This window comes from Balaenoptera physalus (assembly GCF_965194825.1).
Source record: "Balaenoptera physalus genome assembly, chromosome: 9".
In the NCBI taxonomy this organism is placed as follows: Eukaryota; Metazoa; Chordata; class Mammalia; order Artiodactyla; family Balaenopteridae; genus Balaenoptera; species Balaenoptera physalus.
In genome coordinates this window covers 52,648,319-52,666,077 of record NC_138888.1, presented here as the reverse complement: position 1 = coordinate 52,666,077, position 17,759 = coordinate 52,648,319, and the positions used below count along the sequence as shown (strand labels likewise).

General features: G+C 48.2%; 1 protein-coding gene across 6 annotated transcripts in view; it reads right to left on the bottom strand.

The window, feature by feature from the left end:
* Positions 1-17,759, bottom strand: part of BEND3 (BEN domain containing 3) — a 103,790-nt gene that overhangs the window by 46,669 nt on the left and 39,362 nt on the right. For 4 of the 6 annotated variants that reach the window (XM_082475154.1, XM_082475151.1, XM_082475152.1 and 1 more), the window contains one exon: positions 3,242-17,326. In XM_082475154.1, coding sequence (XP_082331280.1) covers positions 15,080-17,326 — 2,247 coding nt within the window. In that variant the 3' untranslated portion in view covers positions 3,242-15,079. Of the gene's footprint in view, positions 1-3,241; positions 17,327-17,759 lie in introns of those variants that run through there. The other 2 variants (XR_014267498.1, XR_014267499.1) reach the window with 1 other exon arrangement.

Sequence of the window (17,759 nt, the reverse complement as noted above, 5' to 3'; positions counted from 1 at the left end):
ATGTGACCAACATGATGAAAAAATTAAAACATTTGGATGTTTCTAATTCAGTGCTTCTCAACCTGGCATGATTTTACCCCCTTGGGGACATTTGGCAATGTCTGGAGATATTTTTGTCACAACTGAGGGGGTGGGATGGGCGTCAAATGGGTAGAGACAGGTGATGCTGCTAAACATCCTACAGTGTACAGAGAGTCCCCACAACAAAGAACGATCAGACCCTAAATGTCAGTGGTACTGAGGCTGAGATGCCCTGCTCTAATGGGGTGACAAGAATTTTTATTTTTTCAATAGGTCTGGCTTTCACAGCAATCAGACAAAAAGAAATAAAAGATATCCAAATCGGAAGGGAAGAGGTAAAACTGTTATTATATGCAGATGACATGATACTCTATATAGAATACCCTGAGACTTCACACAAAAACTATTAGAACTGATAAATGAATTCAACAAGGTAGCAGGATAGGGGCTTCCATGGTGGCGCAGTGGTTAAGAATCCGCCTGCCAGGGCTTCCCTGGTGGCGCAGTGGTTGAGAATCTGCCTGCTAATGCAGGGGACGCGAGTTCGAGCCCTGGTCTGGGAGGATCCCACATGCCGCGGAGCGGCTGGGCCCGTGAGCCACAATTGCTGAGCCTGCATGTCTGGAGCCTGTGTTCCGCAACAAGAGAGGCCGCGATAGTGAGAGGCCCGCGCACAGCGATGAAGAGTGGCTCCCACTTGCCACAACTAGAGAAAGCCCTCGCAGAGAAACGAAGACCCAACATAGCCATAAATTAAAAATAAATAAATAAATAAATAAAAATAAAAATTAAAAAAAAAAAAAAAAAAAGAATCCGCCTGCCAATGCAGAGGACACGGGTTCGAGCCCTGGTCCGGGAAGATCCCACATGCTGTGGAGCAACTAAGCCCATGTGCCACAGCTACTGAGCCTTCACTCTAGAGCCCGTGAGCCACAACTACTGAGCCCGCGTGCCACAACTACTGAAGCCCGCGCGCCTAGAGCCCTTGCTCCGTGACAAGAGAAGCCACTGCAATGAGAAGCCTGTGCACCGCAACAAAGAGTAGCCCCCGCTCACCGCAATTAGAGAAAGCCCGCGCTCAGCAACGAAGACCCAATGCAGCCAAAAATAAATGAAATAAATAAATTTAAAAAAAAAAGATAGGATACAAGACTAATATACAGAAACCTGTTGCATTTCTTTACACTAACAATGAAATATCAGAAAGTAAAAAAAAAAAATCTCGTTTAAAATCACTTCAAAAGAAAAACAAAAACAAAAAACAAATACCTAGGGGCTTCCCTCGTGGCGCAGTGGTTAAGAATCCGCCTGCCAATGCAGGGGACACGGGTTCGAGCCCTGGTCCGGGAAGATCCCACATGCCGTGGAGCAGCTAAGCCTGTGAGCCACAACTCCTGAGCCCGCGCTCTAGAGCCCGCATGCCACAACTACTGAAGCCTGCACGCCTAGAGCCCGTGCTCCGCAGCAAGAGAGGCCACCGCAGTGAGAAGTCCGTGCACCACAACAAAGAGTAGCCCCCGCCTGCCACAACTAGAGAAAGCCTGCGCACAGCAATGAAGACCCAATGCAGCCAAAAATAAATAAAATTTTTAAAAAACCCAAAAAAACCACAAATACCTAAGAATAAACCTAACCAAGGAGATTAAAGACTTATATGCTGAGAACTATAAAACACTGATAAAGGAAATTGAAGATGATTCAAGGAAATGGAAAGATATCCCATGTTCTTGGATTGGAAGGATTAATATTGTTAAATTAATATTGTTAAAATGGCCATACTACCCAAAGCAATCTACAGATTTAATGCGATCCATATCAAATTACCCATGACATTTTTCACAGAACTAGGACAAATAATCCTAAAATTTATGTAGAACCACAAAAGCAATCCTGAGGAAAAAGAATGAAGCTGAAGGCATAATCCTTACTTCAGACAGTACTACAAACTTAACAGTAATCAAAACAGTGTGGTACTGGCACAAAAACACATATAGATCAATGTACAGAATAGAGAGCCTAGAAATAAACACACACTTATGGTCAATCTTCAACAAAAGAGGCAAGAATATACCATGGAGAAAAGACAGTTTCTTTGGCAAGTGGTGTTGGGAAAGTTGGATAGCTGCATGTAAATCAGTGAAGTTAGGACACATCCTCACACCATACACAAAAATAAACTCGGAATGGCTTAAAGACTTAAATATAAGACATGACACCATAAAACTCCTAGAAGGGAACACAGGCAAAACATCCTCCGACATAAGTCATACCAATGTCTTCTTAGGTCAGTTTACCAAGGCTATAGAAATAAGAGCAGGGGCTTCCCTGGTGGCACAGTGGTTAAGAATCCGCCTGCCAATGCAGGGGACATGGGTTCGAGCCCTGGTCCGGGAAGATCCCACATGCCGCGGAGCAACTAAGCCTGTGTGTCACAACTACTGAAGCCCATGTGCCACAACTACTGAAGCCTGTGTGCCTGGAGCCTGTGCTCCGTAACAAGAGAAGCCACTGCAATGAGAAGCCCTTGGCAACTAGAAAAAGCCCGTGCACAGCCACGGAAGACCCAATGCAGCCAATAAATAAATAAATAAATAAATAAATAAATAAATAAAATCTATTTTAAATAAAAGCAAAAATAAACAAATGGGGCCTAATCAAACTTATAAGGGTTTTTTTAAAAAAAATATTTATTTATTTATTTGGCTGCGCTGGCTCTTTGCTGCTGCATGCGGGATCTTCATTGAGGCGTGCAGGATCTTTAGTTGCAGCATGCAGAATCTTTAGTTGTGGCATGCAGGATCTTTTAGTTGCAACATACGAACTCTTAGCTGCAGCACGTGGGATCTATTTCACTGACCAGGGATCAAACCCAGGCTCCCTGCATTGGGAGCGTGGAGTCTTAGCCACTGGACCACAGGGAAGCCCCCAAACTTTTTTTTTAATTAATTAATTAATTATTGGCTGCATTGGGTCTTTGTTGCTGTGTGCATGTGCAGGCTTTCTCTAGTTGCAGCGAATAGGGACTACTCTTTGATGTGGTGCGTGGGCTTCTTATTGCGGTGGCTTCTCGTTGCGGAGCATGGGCTCTAGGCACATGGGCTTCAGTAGTTGTGGCATGCAGGCTCTAGAGCGCAGGCTCAGTAGTTGTGGCGCATGGGCTCAGTTGCTCTGCAGCATGTGGAATCTTCCTGGACCAGGGTTCGAACCCATGTCCCCTGCATTGGCAGGCAGATTCTTAACCACTGCGCCACCAGGAAAGTCCGGGAAGTCCCCAAACTTATAAGCTTTTGCACAACAAAGGAAACCATAAACAAAAAAGGAAAAGACAACCTACAGACTAGGAGAAAATATTTGTAAATGATGTGACCAACAAGGGCTTAATTTCCAAAATATGCAAACAGCTCATACAACTCAATAACAAAAACCAAACAATGCAATCAAAAAATGAGCAGACCTAAATAGACATTTCTCCAAAGAAGACGTACAGATGGCCAACAGGCACATGAAAAGATGCTCAACATTGCTAATCATTATAGAAATGCGAATCAGAACTACAGTGAGGTACCACCTCATACAGGTCAGAATGGCCATCATTAAAAAGTCCATAAACAGGGCTTCCCTGGTGGCACAGTGGTTAAGAATCCTCCTGCCAATGCGGAGCACACGGGTTCGAGCCCTGGTCTGGGAAGATCCCACATGCCGCGGAGCAACTAAGCCCGTGCGCCACAACTACTGAAGCCTGCGCACTGCGATGAAGAGTAGCCACCACTCGCCACAACTAGAGGAAGCCTGCACACAGCAACGAAGACCCAGTGCAGCCAATAAATAAAGAATGAAATATATTCTTTAAAAAAAAAGTCCATAAACAATAAATGCTGGAGAGGGTGTGAAGAAAAGGGAACCCACCTACGCTGTTGGTGTGGGAATGTAAGTTGGTGCAGCCAGTATGGAAAACGGTATGGAGCTTCCTCAAAAAACTAAAAATAGAGTTGCCATATGATCCAGCAATCCCACTCCTGGGCATATATCCAGAGAAAACTCTATTTGAAAAGATGCATGCACCCCAATGTTCATTGCAGCACTATTTACAATAGCCAAGACATGGAAACAACCCAAGTGCCCATCGACAGATGAATGGATAAAGAAGAAGTGGTATATATGTACAATGGAATATGATTCAGCCATAAAAAAGAATGAAATATTGCCATTTGCAGCAACATGGATGGACCTAGAGATTATCATACTGAGTGAAGTAAGTCAGAGGAAGACAAATATTATATGATATCACTTATATGTGGAATCTAAAAAATAAGACAAATGAACTTACTTACAAAACAGAAACAGACTCACAGACATAGAAAACAAATTTATGGTTACCAAAGGAGAGGAGGGGCAAATTCGGAGTATGGGATTAACAGATACAGTCTACTATACATAAAATAGATAAACAACAAGGATTAACTGCATAGCACAGGGAAATACATTCAATATTTATATAATGGAAAAGAATCTGAAAAAGTATACATATATGTGTGTGTGTGTGTGTATATATATATATATATATATTTGAATCACTTTGCCGTACACCTGAAACTAACACAATATTGTAAATCAACTATACTTCAATTAAAAAAATAATAAAAATAAAAAATGTCTGGCTTTCCCAGGAAAGTCTGAAAATGCTTCTAGTGTATGTTTGCAGTTTTTTAAGGATGAACAATTTAAAGTTATGACTATTTTTGTAGAGCAGGGGTCCCCAACCCCTGGGCCGCGGACTGGTACGAGTCTGCGGCCTGTTAGGAACCGGGCCGCACAGTAGGAGGTGAGCGGCGGGCGAACAAGCGAAACTTCATCTGCCACTCCCCTTCACTCCCCATAGCTCGCATTGCCACATGAACCCAACACGCACCCCCCTGGCTGTGGAAAATTTGTCTTCCATGAAACCGGTCCCCGGTGCCAAAAAGTTGGGGACTGCTGCCGTAGAGGCCTGTCCAATCCTTTTACCAGTAATGGTTAATCCCTTCAAAGAAATAGCTCTCCCCTGGGCAATGTGATGCTAATTGCATTTCTCTGCCAAATAGCATTTACCATCTTCCATGGAAAATTATATAGACAGCTAGGGAATAGTTCCATTATATTTTTAGCATTCTGGGGAGAAAAGTAGACATTTGGGGGAAAATTCTTAGGTCATGGTTTATCTGGTCAATAATGATTGAGGGAATAGAAACTACCATTTTTCAAGAAACTAAAAACAAAACAGATTTCCTTTGGAGAGGTGGTGTATCTTCTATGAACTTTCTTAAAGGGTGTGCAATGTATACAAGGCAAGTAAAGAGACACTCTACGGAAGTCCTGCCTTATCTTGGTCGTATGTATTTTGGCTTTCAAAAAGTTACTGTCAGAATTAGATAGATAACCAACAAGGACCTACTGTATAGCACAGGGAACTCTACTGAATATTCTGGGATAACTTAGAAAAGAATCTAAAAAAGAATGAATATATGTATATGTATAACCATCACTTTGCTGTACACCTGAAACTAACACAACATTGTAAATCAACTATACTCCAATAAAATTAAAATTAAAAAAAAAAAGTTACTGCCAGGATTATCAGTCAGCTTACTGACCATCTTGAGAAATTAGAAACTCCACTGAGCAGACTCCACAGAGCAGAATGTGAGCATCTCCCAAACGGCTTTCGAGTCACATGGGTGGCTTAAGATGAGCCACGGTAGGAGGATTTTCACCTTGGAAATCAGCAAGCACCGTGAAACAGAATGGATTTTTCCCTTGGAGAGCCAGTTGTCACACATTTACCAGCACACCCCTGGGTGGAATGGGGAGGCGCACCCACAAGAGTTTCCACTGGGAGATGCCGGGGCACCAGTACCCACCCTCCAAGTTCTTCTTTCAAGTTATCTTTTCTCTTTTCTTGTTCTCACATAGTTCCACATGTCCTCCTCCCTTACTTTAGCTAATCATTCTGATGTGTTTAATGTGTATCTTTTTGTTGGTATGCATTCTTATAAAATGTTTTGTTCTGTGCACATATTATAAATATATTTATATATTATAAATATAATTATATTTATTATAAATAAAATAAAATATATTTTAAATTTCATAAATGACATTACTATATATTTCATTTTGTATCTTACTTTCTTCACGAAGCCCATCCATGGCACTCGAGGCACATCTAATCCATTGCTTCTCACTGCTGCATGATAAATACTGGAGTACATCCACCACATTTTGCCCACCCACTCTCCCAGTGACATTCTCCCACCCAACTCCCCTCACCACAAAAAACAGTGCTGCTTACTCTCCAGGATGGCTGCACCAGGCTGCCTTCCCACCAGCAATACCCAAAGTGCCTATAGACTCACAGCCTCACCCAGCCCCTGGCATGACCCAGCTTTCTAATTTTTGCCAGTCTAATTATGAGTATAAAGAGATATAGTTAGTTTGACATACACTCTTCGTAAGTTCTCTCCACAGCCTGTGCTTTCTGCCTTTTAGTAGCTGCTACAACCAGTCTGTGCTTGGCATTTCTCTGAGGGCTCTGAAATTGGACACAGCTTTCTGAGACTGCCACTCTCCTGTTCCTCTCAAAAACACGCTTGATGGCCCTGTCTTGTTTTAAGTTTTTTTGTTCGTTATTAGTTAACAGAGCAGGTATATCAAAAGACGGATGGTGAAAGTCAACAATTTTGCAAGATCCCGAGGACACGGATCACTCACAATGCACTTCTTGATTCCCTTGTAGAGATGTCAACTGTATCCAATGGACCTTCGATCCTGGGACTTTATCCTTAAAGGTGGAGGAACCTTCCCCAGGGCAGACAAGTGAAGGCCCGAAGACTGACTGCAGTCAGAGTAGAACAGCAAGTATCTAAAATGGGCAATTTCTGTTTAGAAGTCTGGACTGGTAAAGCCCATTTCTGGAGTCCCACTCAGAATCCCTTAACTCTTGATTCTGAGACAGATAAATCAAAGGTGAGACTACAATAATAGCAGCCAATTCTTTGTACTCAAGCAATCAGTATTAATTATCTGAAGACAAGGCAGCCATCACCATATGCTGAAAGATATGCCTTGTCATGCCTGGCACTGTGCCTGCACTGAGATATCAGCTGGTCAGATACAGTGGGGAGACCTGGGTTTAATACCTCACGTCAGAAATAGCAGGATACTTAGCAACTGTGTTTCAGCCTGTGAGAGACAGGAGAGTCAGGAACCTACACTCCGGCAGGTGTGCCTCAGTCCAAAGCCCGGCCCTGTCCTCCTGCCACGGCCTCAGCTGTCTGCACCCGGGCAGAGCCGATGTCCTCAGCCTGCTTATACCCACATGCACCTTGAAAATCAACCGAAGGCAAGAGGCATCAGGTTTTGTACTCAGAACCTTCTCTCCAAGCTCAAACAGGCTTCGTACCTACCAACTAACGAGGCTTGCCAGAATCGTGAAACGGTGCCCAGGAGATAGTAGGGGTTACAAATATTTTTGCTAAATGAATGAACTTCCTTTAGGGGCAGAGATGATTCTTACTGCATTCCTTGTTCTATTTCCTGTGGCATTGAGAGGTTTCCTGAGTCAGATACTCTGACTGGGGTGGATCCAGAAGCTCAGCGACTGTGGACAGTCAGCAAAACCCCAAGTTAAACAGCCGGGAACCACCAGGCAGACAGACGAACAGATTTAGTCCACGCAGCTACATAAGCGGCAGCGTGGAAGTCAAGAGCACAAACTGGGGAGTCAGCCTGGCCATCATTAGAGGCTCCCAGCTCTGCCAGCATTGTGACCTTGACCAAGTTACTTAACCTCTGAAAGCATCCCCATCTGTCAGATGGGGAATACAAATATCTATCCCACAGGGTTTCCGTGAGGAATAAATGAAATAACGTATGTCACATCCCTAGCACATTCCTGACCCACTGCAGGAGCTTAGAGAATGGGAGCTCTTCTGAAAAACACAACTCCCTATAATTTAAGTCCCCACCGTCACTTCTGAATACACAGCTGCCACACCACAGAAGCTTCTGGAAGGAGACGCTGTGGCATTCCATGTTCTCAACCTCTGTCAAGGACACAGTTCACCATCTGGACTACACACTCTAGAAGAACAAATTCCTGCTCCTTAAAATAAAAGCAATGGACAGGCCTCCCCCTGCAGAAATGTTCTGGCAAAAGCTACCACACTTGGCCAGTGACCCTAAGCCCTGATGCTGAAGCATTTGTAAACCTGCCTCTTCCCACTGACCTGAAAGCTAAGATTTAGTTTATCACTAGTTAAGAAGTCAGGATGGCAAAGTGACTAGAACACCAGCAGAGCAAGGCAGCCTTATTGGGCTGAGAAGGCAGAGTTCAACACGATTGTATCAGAACAGAATATTCCCCTCCCTACTTAGAACAGGTGAAGGGTTTCTTCTTTTCATACGGATCCAAGGACAATTTGGTGAAAACACAGTCATCCAGCCCTGGACTTATTCTGCAGGTTCACGAAACTCCTCCTCCTCCTCTAGTTCCAGCCCCATTGGCTTCCTTTTATTGTTTCCTAAGGGGTTCTCCTTGTACCCCAAAGCTTGTTTGCATGCTGAACTTTTCACCTAATTAATTCCTCATTTTCAAATCTAGGCTAGTTATCCATTTCCTTGGGGAAGTTTTCCCTGACAACTCCAACAAGGACCAATCCACCTGTTTCATAGTATTAAGTACTCCTCATTAATAAACTTATAATTTGTAATTTTAAAAAAGGTCAGTTTTATTTGAACACAACAGGAAACCACTTATTTCAGCTCAGATCTATTTCTACTAATCAGGAAAGTGCTAAGCCTTCAGTTTCTGAGATGTACACAGTGTATTTTTCGAAGTCACTGTCATGTAGTGGTTCTGCAGCCCCTGGACATCAGCACCAGCATGACCTGGGAACTCGTTAGAAATGCAAATGCTTAGGCACCACCCCAGTCCGACAGAATCAGAACCTCTGGGGTAACGTGCCCTCTGGTGGTTCTGCCCCTTAGTGGATGCTGATGGAGTCCCACCCAGATTCCCTTTCCAGCGCACCCGTGCCCTCGCTGCTGAGAGCCAGCTAACCACTCACAATGGCCCTTCTGGAACACTGCCCTTGGCAAAGGGAGCCACCCTGCCAGGTGAGCTAGCCCTTTCCCTGGAGAAGACCTCACCGACCAACTGGCCCCTTTGCTGCACCTGGTACTAATTCTGCCAAACAATTCATGTTCTAGGGCCCCCCAGTGGATGGCAATGAGGCCGGACTGCAGAGGAGACCACACTCTTGCTCACAGCCTTCCCTGGGCCCGTCCTGCTTCCCATCTCCTGGGAGCAGGTCCTCAATCAATTGCACAAGAATTCTAGTCTCAGGCTCTGCTCCTAAGGAATCTGATCCATGGCAGCTACTTTCACCATCTCAAAAAATGTACTCTTACCAGAACATGTCTGTCCACAATTGCCACAATTATTTCACCCAGGGCAATTTGAGAACCGGTACCCCCATATCTAAGATCAGACAAACTGGGGCTTAGAGGATGTGGGTGACAGGACACCACTGACTTGTAACTGGTTTCAGGTGTGAATCTCTGTGTATTGTGTGTGGCTCTGGGGTGTTTAGTTTCTGAGATGGTATGGCGGAACGAGACAAACTTGGGTTCAAATCCTGGCACTGAAGTTTGCCAGTTGTGTGAACTTGGTCTGTAAACCTTCTTTCTGCTTCCTCACCACAAAACGGAGATAATGGCATTGCCCAAGACACTGAGTTTTTATGAGAATTAAATGAGATAACACACATACCCTTCAGGGCCTTAGCTTTCTTGTCTCGACCGGCGTAATTAGGGAACTTACGTCACAGGGCCTCTGAGATGATTACAAGCCGTGACCCAGGTGCAGCTCTTAGCAGTGTGTCTTGGCACTGTTGTATATACTCCACGAACGTTAGGTAAGCCCAACACTGCCGTCACAGCAAGCAGGCAATGAATGTTCGTTCCCACCACTGGCCGAAGGATTTTAGATTTCTCTGGAAGCTCTCTTAAAGAGTCCATTGCATCTCACCGTTCCAATCTTCAGGATAATTTGGTGTGGCGCTCTTATTTCTGAGAACCGCTTTTACAAGTGAAACCACATATACTGAAATTCTCTGATTTTTTTTTTTTTGCAAGACCAACAGAAGCAAAGAGTTCAGCTTTTTTTTTTTTTAACAGTTCAGCTTTTTGTTGAACGTGTTATGTTTAGTCAAAAAAAAAAAAAAAAAAAAAAGTCCGTGTCATCATCAGACTCCTCAGATTCTTCTTTCTTTGCTTCTGCTCTCTTCTCAGCTGGGGCAGCGGCGCTGGAGCGGGCAGGGCCGCCTGCCCCCCCCGCCTTGCAGATGAGGCTCCTGAGGTTGACACTGGCCAGAGCCGCGGCAAACAAGCCTGGCTAGAAAGGCTCAACATTTACGCGGGCTGCTTTAATGAGGGCATTGATCTTACCCTCCGTGGCCGTCGCGTCACTCGTCGTGCAGACCGGGAGCCGAGTAGATGCAGGCGGGCTCGGAGACTGAGGCCGCGGCGCGGGCGAGCGCTGGGCGGCGGGGCGCCGGGGGCGGCGCCAGTCGCGGCTGAAGGGCGGGCCTCCCGCCCCCGTGCGGCCTCCGCTTCCTCGGAAGCAGCGAGCACCTTCGCGGCAGCTGAGGAAAGGGACTTTTTTCTTTTCTTTTGGTCGAAAACAAAGATACCCTCAGCCAGAATGGACCTAAAGAATTTAGTCTTCCTTCAAGTCTTGCTTAAACCTGCTCACGGAGTAAATGTCTGAGGCTCCAGCCCCGACCAGCCCTGACCTGCGCGAGGCTTACAGCACAGGTGTCAGGACTCAGGGCTGAGCGCTCCCGCCCTGGAGGCGGCGGGCTCCAATCGCAGGCCACGACTCACTTCAGCCCGCGCGAACCCCGGATCCGAAACAGTGTTGCTCCGATAGCTTGAGACCTTATTTTTACTGTGAAGTATTATTTAATGATTTATAATTCGCCAAAGAGGCGAGAAAAAAATATGCATCCTTTTGTTACCAGTTAATAATACGTTAGCTTTGAGGAACGAAATCTCATTTAATCCAAAGTGGAAAAAAAGAAGAGTGAACTGAAGCTCTGCTAGTTTAACAGCAGGGCGGGTCTGGCACCCGACCAGGAAAGGGGGGCAGTCAGCCGCGCCCCTACTGCATGGCCAGGAAGCCGTTTGTGTGGAGACGTCTCAGTCACTGGGCTGTGACAAACTGCACCCCGATACCCAGAGCGCGTTAAGTCCGAGAGGCCGAGGTGCCCCGAGTGCCCGCGCCCTCCCCGGGGACGAGGGGGGAGGGGGGAGGCCGCACGCAAAGACAAACAGACCCAGACATTCCGAGACCTCTGCCTTAAGAAAATAAGATGTTACGAGACCATATATTTTCTATTTTTATAACATTTTATATAACTCATAAAACAGTGCTTGTATAAAAATTCACACAAAGTTGCTAGAGAGCATACAGTTTCCAAAAATGTCCTGGGTTTTTGTTACATTCAGTTTTCTAAGGATGCACTCAAATCAATGGTAAAATGCAGACATTATGCGATATTATCTTTGGTAAAACTATACTCATTATTTTGTCTCCTCACAGTATTAATTCTGATATCCACTTTGTGCAGGGTCTGCTGTCACTAGGATGTCAGAAGAACATTAAGGCTGGATCTACAAGAGGCAAGTATCTCCACGTGACAGTCGGAGCCCCTCGGCCCCCACCCCGTGCCCACTCCATATCATCCATCTATACAGCGAGGCAGGGTAAGAGCTCAATGGCCTCCAATCCGGGGTCCCGAGACCCTCCTCCTCAATCAGGCAAGAAGTAAACATTTGGGGGCAAAGGTGGAAACCGAGGCCATCTCTGCAGGAACCCGAGTGGCCATGCTGTGCTAGGGTAGGCCAGTGACTCCTAGCATTTAAACAGCTAATCCATTCACCACTAAGTAGATCCCATTGGTTGGTTGATGATTGCTGCTGAGGTGGTGCCCCTCCCCCCAAACTTAAAAAGAAAGGAAGGTTTGGAGCCAACACTGAAGGGGAAAGGGGCACACTAACACCCATGACACTGGACACGACTTTATTCCCTGTCAAACGTGTGTTGTCATGTAGACACAGCCAAAGTGAACTGAAGCAGGATTAGAACACTTAGTACATTCATGACTATCTTCATACATTCTTTTAAAACTTACTAACGGAGAAAAACATGGGACACTACCACCTATTGTGACTTGCTATTTTACTCAACATCAGAAATGTATCTGTGCTACTTCTTTAGTCCTCTGGACATGAGGGGGAAACATTCCAAAAAAAGCAAACAAGTAAAAATCAAAGAATTTAGATGGGGAGGGAGACGGGGTTTTGCCAACAGATTTTATGGAAAACATTAAATTTTGAAAAAAATTTAGTATTTTGTACTTCTATTGCTTCGTGTAAAAAAAACTGGCCCTGGAGCCCACCTGTATGGCTGGAGCTCTGAGGACACCACACAGACAGACACGGGACCCACAGGCGGTTCCTGATGAGTCAGTCCAGAGAGACAAGAAACAGCTCACAGACTGTGTCCACCTCTCTTCACTGGAAGGGACGCTAAGATTTGGGGGGAAGAAGCCCTACAAGGAAAGGTATTAAGGAAACCACCAAAACACGGTTTCCAAAAATTGAACATGCTTTAGGTTCTAAAGAGACATAGTTCATTCCTAGAACCTGTTGATGTCTCTATCGTGGGTAGATAGGATGATTTTTTTTTTTTTTTTAATTATTAAATGATTGTGCTTCTGAAGTTGCAGGGTCACATTCCACCCTCTAGAAAGCAGGGCAATTTTCACATGGCTTGGAATCCTCTTGGATACATCCTAGAGACCAGAACAAATTCCATGGCACCCTCCTGCCCACAGGGCTGGTGGGTGAGAGAGTGCCACTGCCATCTTTGGGTGTGTGCACGCGCGCGCGCAGGCATGCATTTATGTGCTGGAGAGACTAAGGCATAGAGGAAGGCCCAGGAGAGGGGAAGTGAGTCTCTGGCTGCTTCAGTCCTCCTCCTTTCCAGGCACAAAGAGGTTGAGCTTGTTATTCATGTCGGTCCCCTTCCTCTCACTTCAGTTTTTTACTAAGAAATGTGTGTGTGCACATGTGGGTGCGTGGGGAGACAGTCATTTATTAAGTCCCTGTGCATTTCTAAATTGCAATAATTTAGGTCCGCAGTTTCAACAGAAATAATCTGTAAATGACATTTAAAAGCAAATTTACTAAAGTTAGATCAGCAACTTTACACTGCTCAGAATCTTGTCATATTAAAAAAAAAAAAACTGCCCGCTGGGTGCAGGCAAAATTCTGTCATACAGCCACTGAAACTGAAGTCCTTATCTGTATGAAGAAAAGTCATAGATTGTTTCTATTTTTTCTGCATTTTAAGGTAGCAAAATATTAAGCCATTAGATTATTAAATCAGTAACATTCCACAAGGGCTTTAGGACTACCCTGTGTGATTCAATTCATTTTCTAGCTTTCTGGTATGATGTACTGTGTTTGTTTGGGTTAGACTGTTTCCTTTCCCTCTTAGGCACTGGCCCCCACAGTCAGGTAGGTAAAAGTATTGTTTTTATATTAAGGACTTTACCTGTTGGGGAGTTTCCTCCAGGTTGGAATCCTGGAGAGCATGCCGCTGGCCTGGAGCAAAGTGACCTTCCCAACCAGGGGAGAGAAAAGAGGTGTCTCATCCCAAGGCCAAGGGACCAGCCAGATGTAGGACAGCAGGACCTTCTGAGGGCCCAAAGGGAAAGCTCTGAGTGGACCCTGGGAAGGGATATGGGAGCCCCATTTGAGATGGCCTGTGTCCTTCCAATACCAGGTATCCCCAAGAAAGCCCAAGGCTTGGGCCCGCCCTGAGGAACAAGGATGTGTACTGACTGGCGGAGCTGACACTGAGGGGTGGTGAAGTCACCATAGCTCCCAGAACCCGGGTTTTGTTTTGTACAAATACACACATGGAAAGTAAACAGTTCTTGGTGAGCCCAAAGGGGCCCATCCTTAGATCAAACAAGAAGCCAAATATCCACACACACTTTTCCAAGGTAATGTGTCTGCCCCTCCAACAGCATCCTTGCCTAGAGAGGAAAGGGGGCAGTGGGAGGACACAGCTCAAATGAAGACATTGTGAACGTGTTTCCACGTCTCTCTACATTCATATCATCATCATCATCATCATCATCATCATCATCCAGTGTTCTCGTCTACAGAGTGAGCACAACATTCTACCGGCGCAGCAGTGTGGGCCAGGCCAGGCCAGGCCGCCCCTTAAGCCCCTTCCTCGGCACCACAGTGGGAGGGAGAAGGTGACTGACCATGGTCAGAAAGACATCGCACTATTCCATCCCCTCCACCGCCATCCAAGAGGCATCCTGACTCTTCCAAAATCCGATGTAAAAGACAAGGTCAGTAAAATCCGTCTCTACGACACCTGAAGCTATTAGCCATCATGCATGAACATGGCACTTCTAAAAATTTCATTTATCTGAAACCGTCTTAAAAAAAAAAAAATTCCCAGCAACTGAAGTCATCTTACAGTACTTCATCTCAAATATTTAAAAGATTTTTTTTCTAAGTAAAATGGCCTCCACAGAGCCCAATGATTTTCTTAAAAAGGGTTTCTTTTTAACTTAAAAAAAATTGATAAAAGTGGAAGATGTAAAACGTGGGAAGAGGACCAAGAGGGCTGCTCGATTTGCATTTCAAATTGTGAGGGGACTGGGAGGACACTGCCAAGGAAAGGGAGCCCTGACTCCTGAGGCCTCTCTGCTATCACAGCTTGGCCCTCCCCAGACTCTGGCTGCACCGCCAGGAACACAGGACAAAAGTCGTAAGTACAAGAGGCCAAATGCGAGGCTTCTTTCTCGCGGCCGTGGCCGGCGGGGCGGTCACGTGTGCAAATGCAGCAGGCCACTCCCCGCCGACGTAAGGTGCGCGGCTGTGGACACGTCGCGGGCTCCGGCAGAACGCTCAGTGCCCGCGGTGCCCATCACTTCTCCACCTTCTTGGCTTTCTTCAGGATGTCGCATTTCTTCCTGTTGGGGCGGCGGCACCGTTCGTCGATGCTGGGGATACATTCGTAGTGCCACACCTCCTCCATCTTCTCCACCGGGTACACGGCCTCCACGTAGTGGCGGATGAGCCTCAGCCGCGTGGGGTCCAGCTGCTTCTTGTTGCACGCCCCGGAGTGGTTGTACTGCAGCCGGAGGTTCTCGGCGGTGAAGAGTTCGGGGAAGAGCCTGACGAGCAGCCGGGCGGCGAAGTTGCCCACAGAGAGGCTCTGCTGCACGATCTCGCGCACCTCCTTGTCTGACAGCAGGTACGGCGAAGGCACCGGGAAGTCGGGCGAGGGCACCACCAGCTCGTCCAGGGGGATCTTGCAGAAGTCCTTGCTGCTCCTTTCGGGGGGCAGCGGGGGCCCCTCAAATTCCTCCCGGAACCGCTCGGGATTGATTGCATAGCTGGCCAGGTCCCTGCACTCCGGGCCCGGCACATGGACCTTGCGCTGCTGCTGGTAGGAGCGCCTCTGCTCTGTGTCCCGGCGCCGGCAGCGCTCGTCCAGTTTGCCCACGAACTCCAGTGTCCAGACGCGGTCATTCTTGGCCCGCGGGTAGAGCAGCTGCACGTAGTGGCGGATGAGCTTGATGCGGGACGGGTCCAGCTGCTTCTTGCCCAGGGAGCCGCTGCAGTTGTACTGCTTGCGCAGGTTCTCGTGGGTGAAGAGCTCGGGGAACAGGTGCACGAGCAGGCGTGAGGCAAAGTTGCCAATGGACAGGCTGCTCTCGTAGATGCTGCGCAGCTGCTCCTTGCTGAGCAGGCAGTCGGCGCCAGGCACCTCGAAGTCGGGCTGCGGGATCTCCAGCTTGTCGAAGTCGATGGGCACCAGCCAGATCTTCTTGGACCGCCGGCCGGGCCGCTCGCCCTCGAAGCTGTCTTCCACCTTGACCACGGAGATGTCATCGGGAAGGCTGGAAGAGTCGTAGCAGTCGTCCCGCGGGGGCTCGCCCTCGCTGCCCGCGTCCAGCCCCAGGCCCTCCAGCTCGTCGTTGATGCGCTGGGCGCACTGCTGCAGCCAGGCCTCCTCCTCCTGCATGTCGGGGAAGTAGATCTCCGTGTAGTTGCGGATGATCTGCAGCCTCTGTGGGTCCAGCTCCTGCTTGCCTCCGTCCCCGTAGCAGCTGTACTGCTCGCCCAGCTTCCGGTGGTCGAAGAGCTCGGGGAAGAGCCGGTGCAGAAGGAAGACGGCGAACTCCCCGGGCGACGAGGCTTCGTCCAGGAACTCAGTTAGGTCCTGCGTGTCCACCACGTGGTCCGAGGCGATGGTACTGCTCCGGTCCAGGGACAGGGCCTCCTCCTGGTCTTTGCTGTCCAGGAAGTGGCCGGCGTCCACCTGCTCGGCCTCGAAGAAGCCGGCGACCTGGCCGCCGGGCTGGCTGTCCTCCATTTCCCGTTGGGCCCAGAAGCGGCTGAAGAAGTCGTTCAGCTGGGGCAGGCACTCAGCCTGCCACACGGCCGTGTCCTTCACCGATGGGTAGTAGACCTCCACGTAGTTGCGGATGAGCTGCAGGTGCAGCGACTCCAGCTTCCGCTTGGCCGCAAAGCCGCAGGCGCTGCAGCCCCGGGAGAAGTCCACGTCGCTGAAGAGCTCAGGGAAGAGCTGCACCAGCAGGCGGCAGGCCAGGTCGCCGCCCGACAGGCTCTGGTCCACGATCTGCTTGAGCTCGGCTGCCGTGAGCTGGTACTCGGGGGGCGGCTGGAACTTGGCTACCATCTCGGTGGGGCTCACCTGCTTCTTGATGCGGCTCACCTCCAGGGAGAGCAGGTCCACCTTGCTGTGCAGCTGCGACATGTTGGAGGAGAGCGTGTTGAGCATGTAGAACATCTTCTGGATGAGAAAGTAGATGTTGGGGTCACCGTCGGTGGCTGCCGCGGCGCCGCCGCCGTCCCGCTTCTGTGGCTCGTTCAGGAGCCGCAGCGGTGAGGGGCTGTTCCTGGGGTTCGCCTTCTCGAAGAGCTCGAACGTGTTAAGCGCGTCTCCGGTGGGAGGGTTCTTCTTCTCCATGATCTTGTGCGAGATGCCGTACAGAGGCTTCTTGTAGGAGGGCGTGGTCACGTCGTTGCTGGGCTCCTCCTCGCCCGGCCACACGGAGCCCGAGCTCTTGCCCCTGCCTGCCTGCTCCCCGTTGCCCTGGCAGGGCGAGCTGTTCTCCCGGTTCCGCATGCCTGCTAGGAGCGCCTGGAAGACAAGAAGTGCGTTAGCTGAGGGTTCTGGTTTACTACCCTAGACACAAAGAGGGGCCAAGGTCCATCGCAGGAGCCTGTGAGAAAGTGTTTCCCTTGCCCGGGAATCACTCTGCCGGTACACAGCACACCACTAACACAAACCTGCATCCCAGTGCCAAACTTGCTCGCTCTCCCTTCTTCCTGAGAGGCTCAGGCTGGACCTCAAAAGCTTCTAATTCCTGTAGGACACAAGCCCTGAACTTTCTGTCTACAAGGCCTGGCAGGAGACAACACAGATCCTGGCAAGGCCGGGCAAGAGTCCTCGAGGGATGGGAGAGACCCCGGGCACAGGAAGCGCTCCTGTGGCAGTTTAGCCTTGGGCAGGTCACCTCATTGCCCTGACTGCTCTCAGACAGGGAGGATTGCTGCCAACGGCAGCTCCAGAA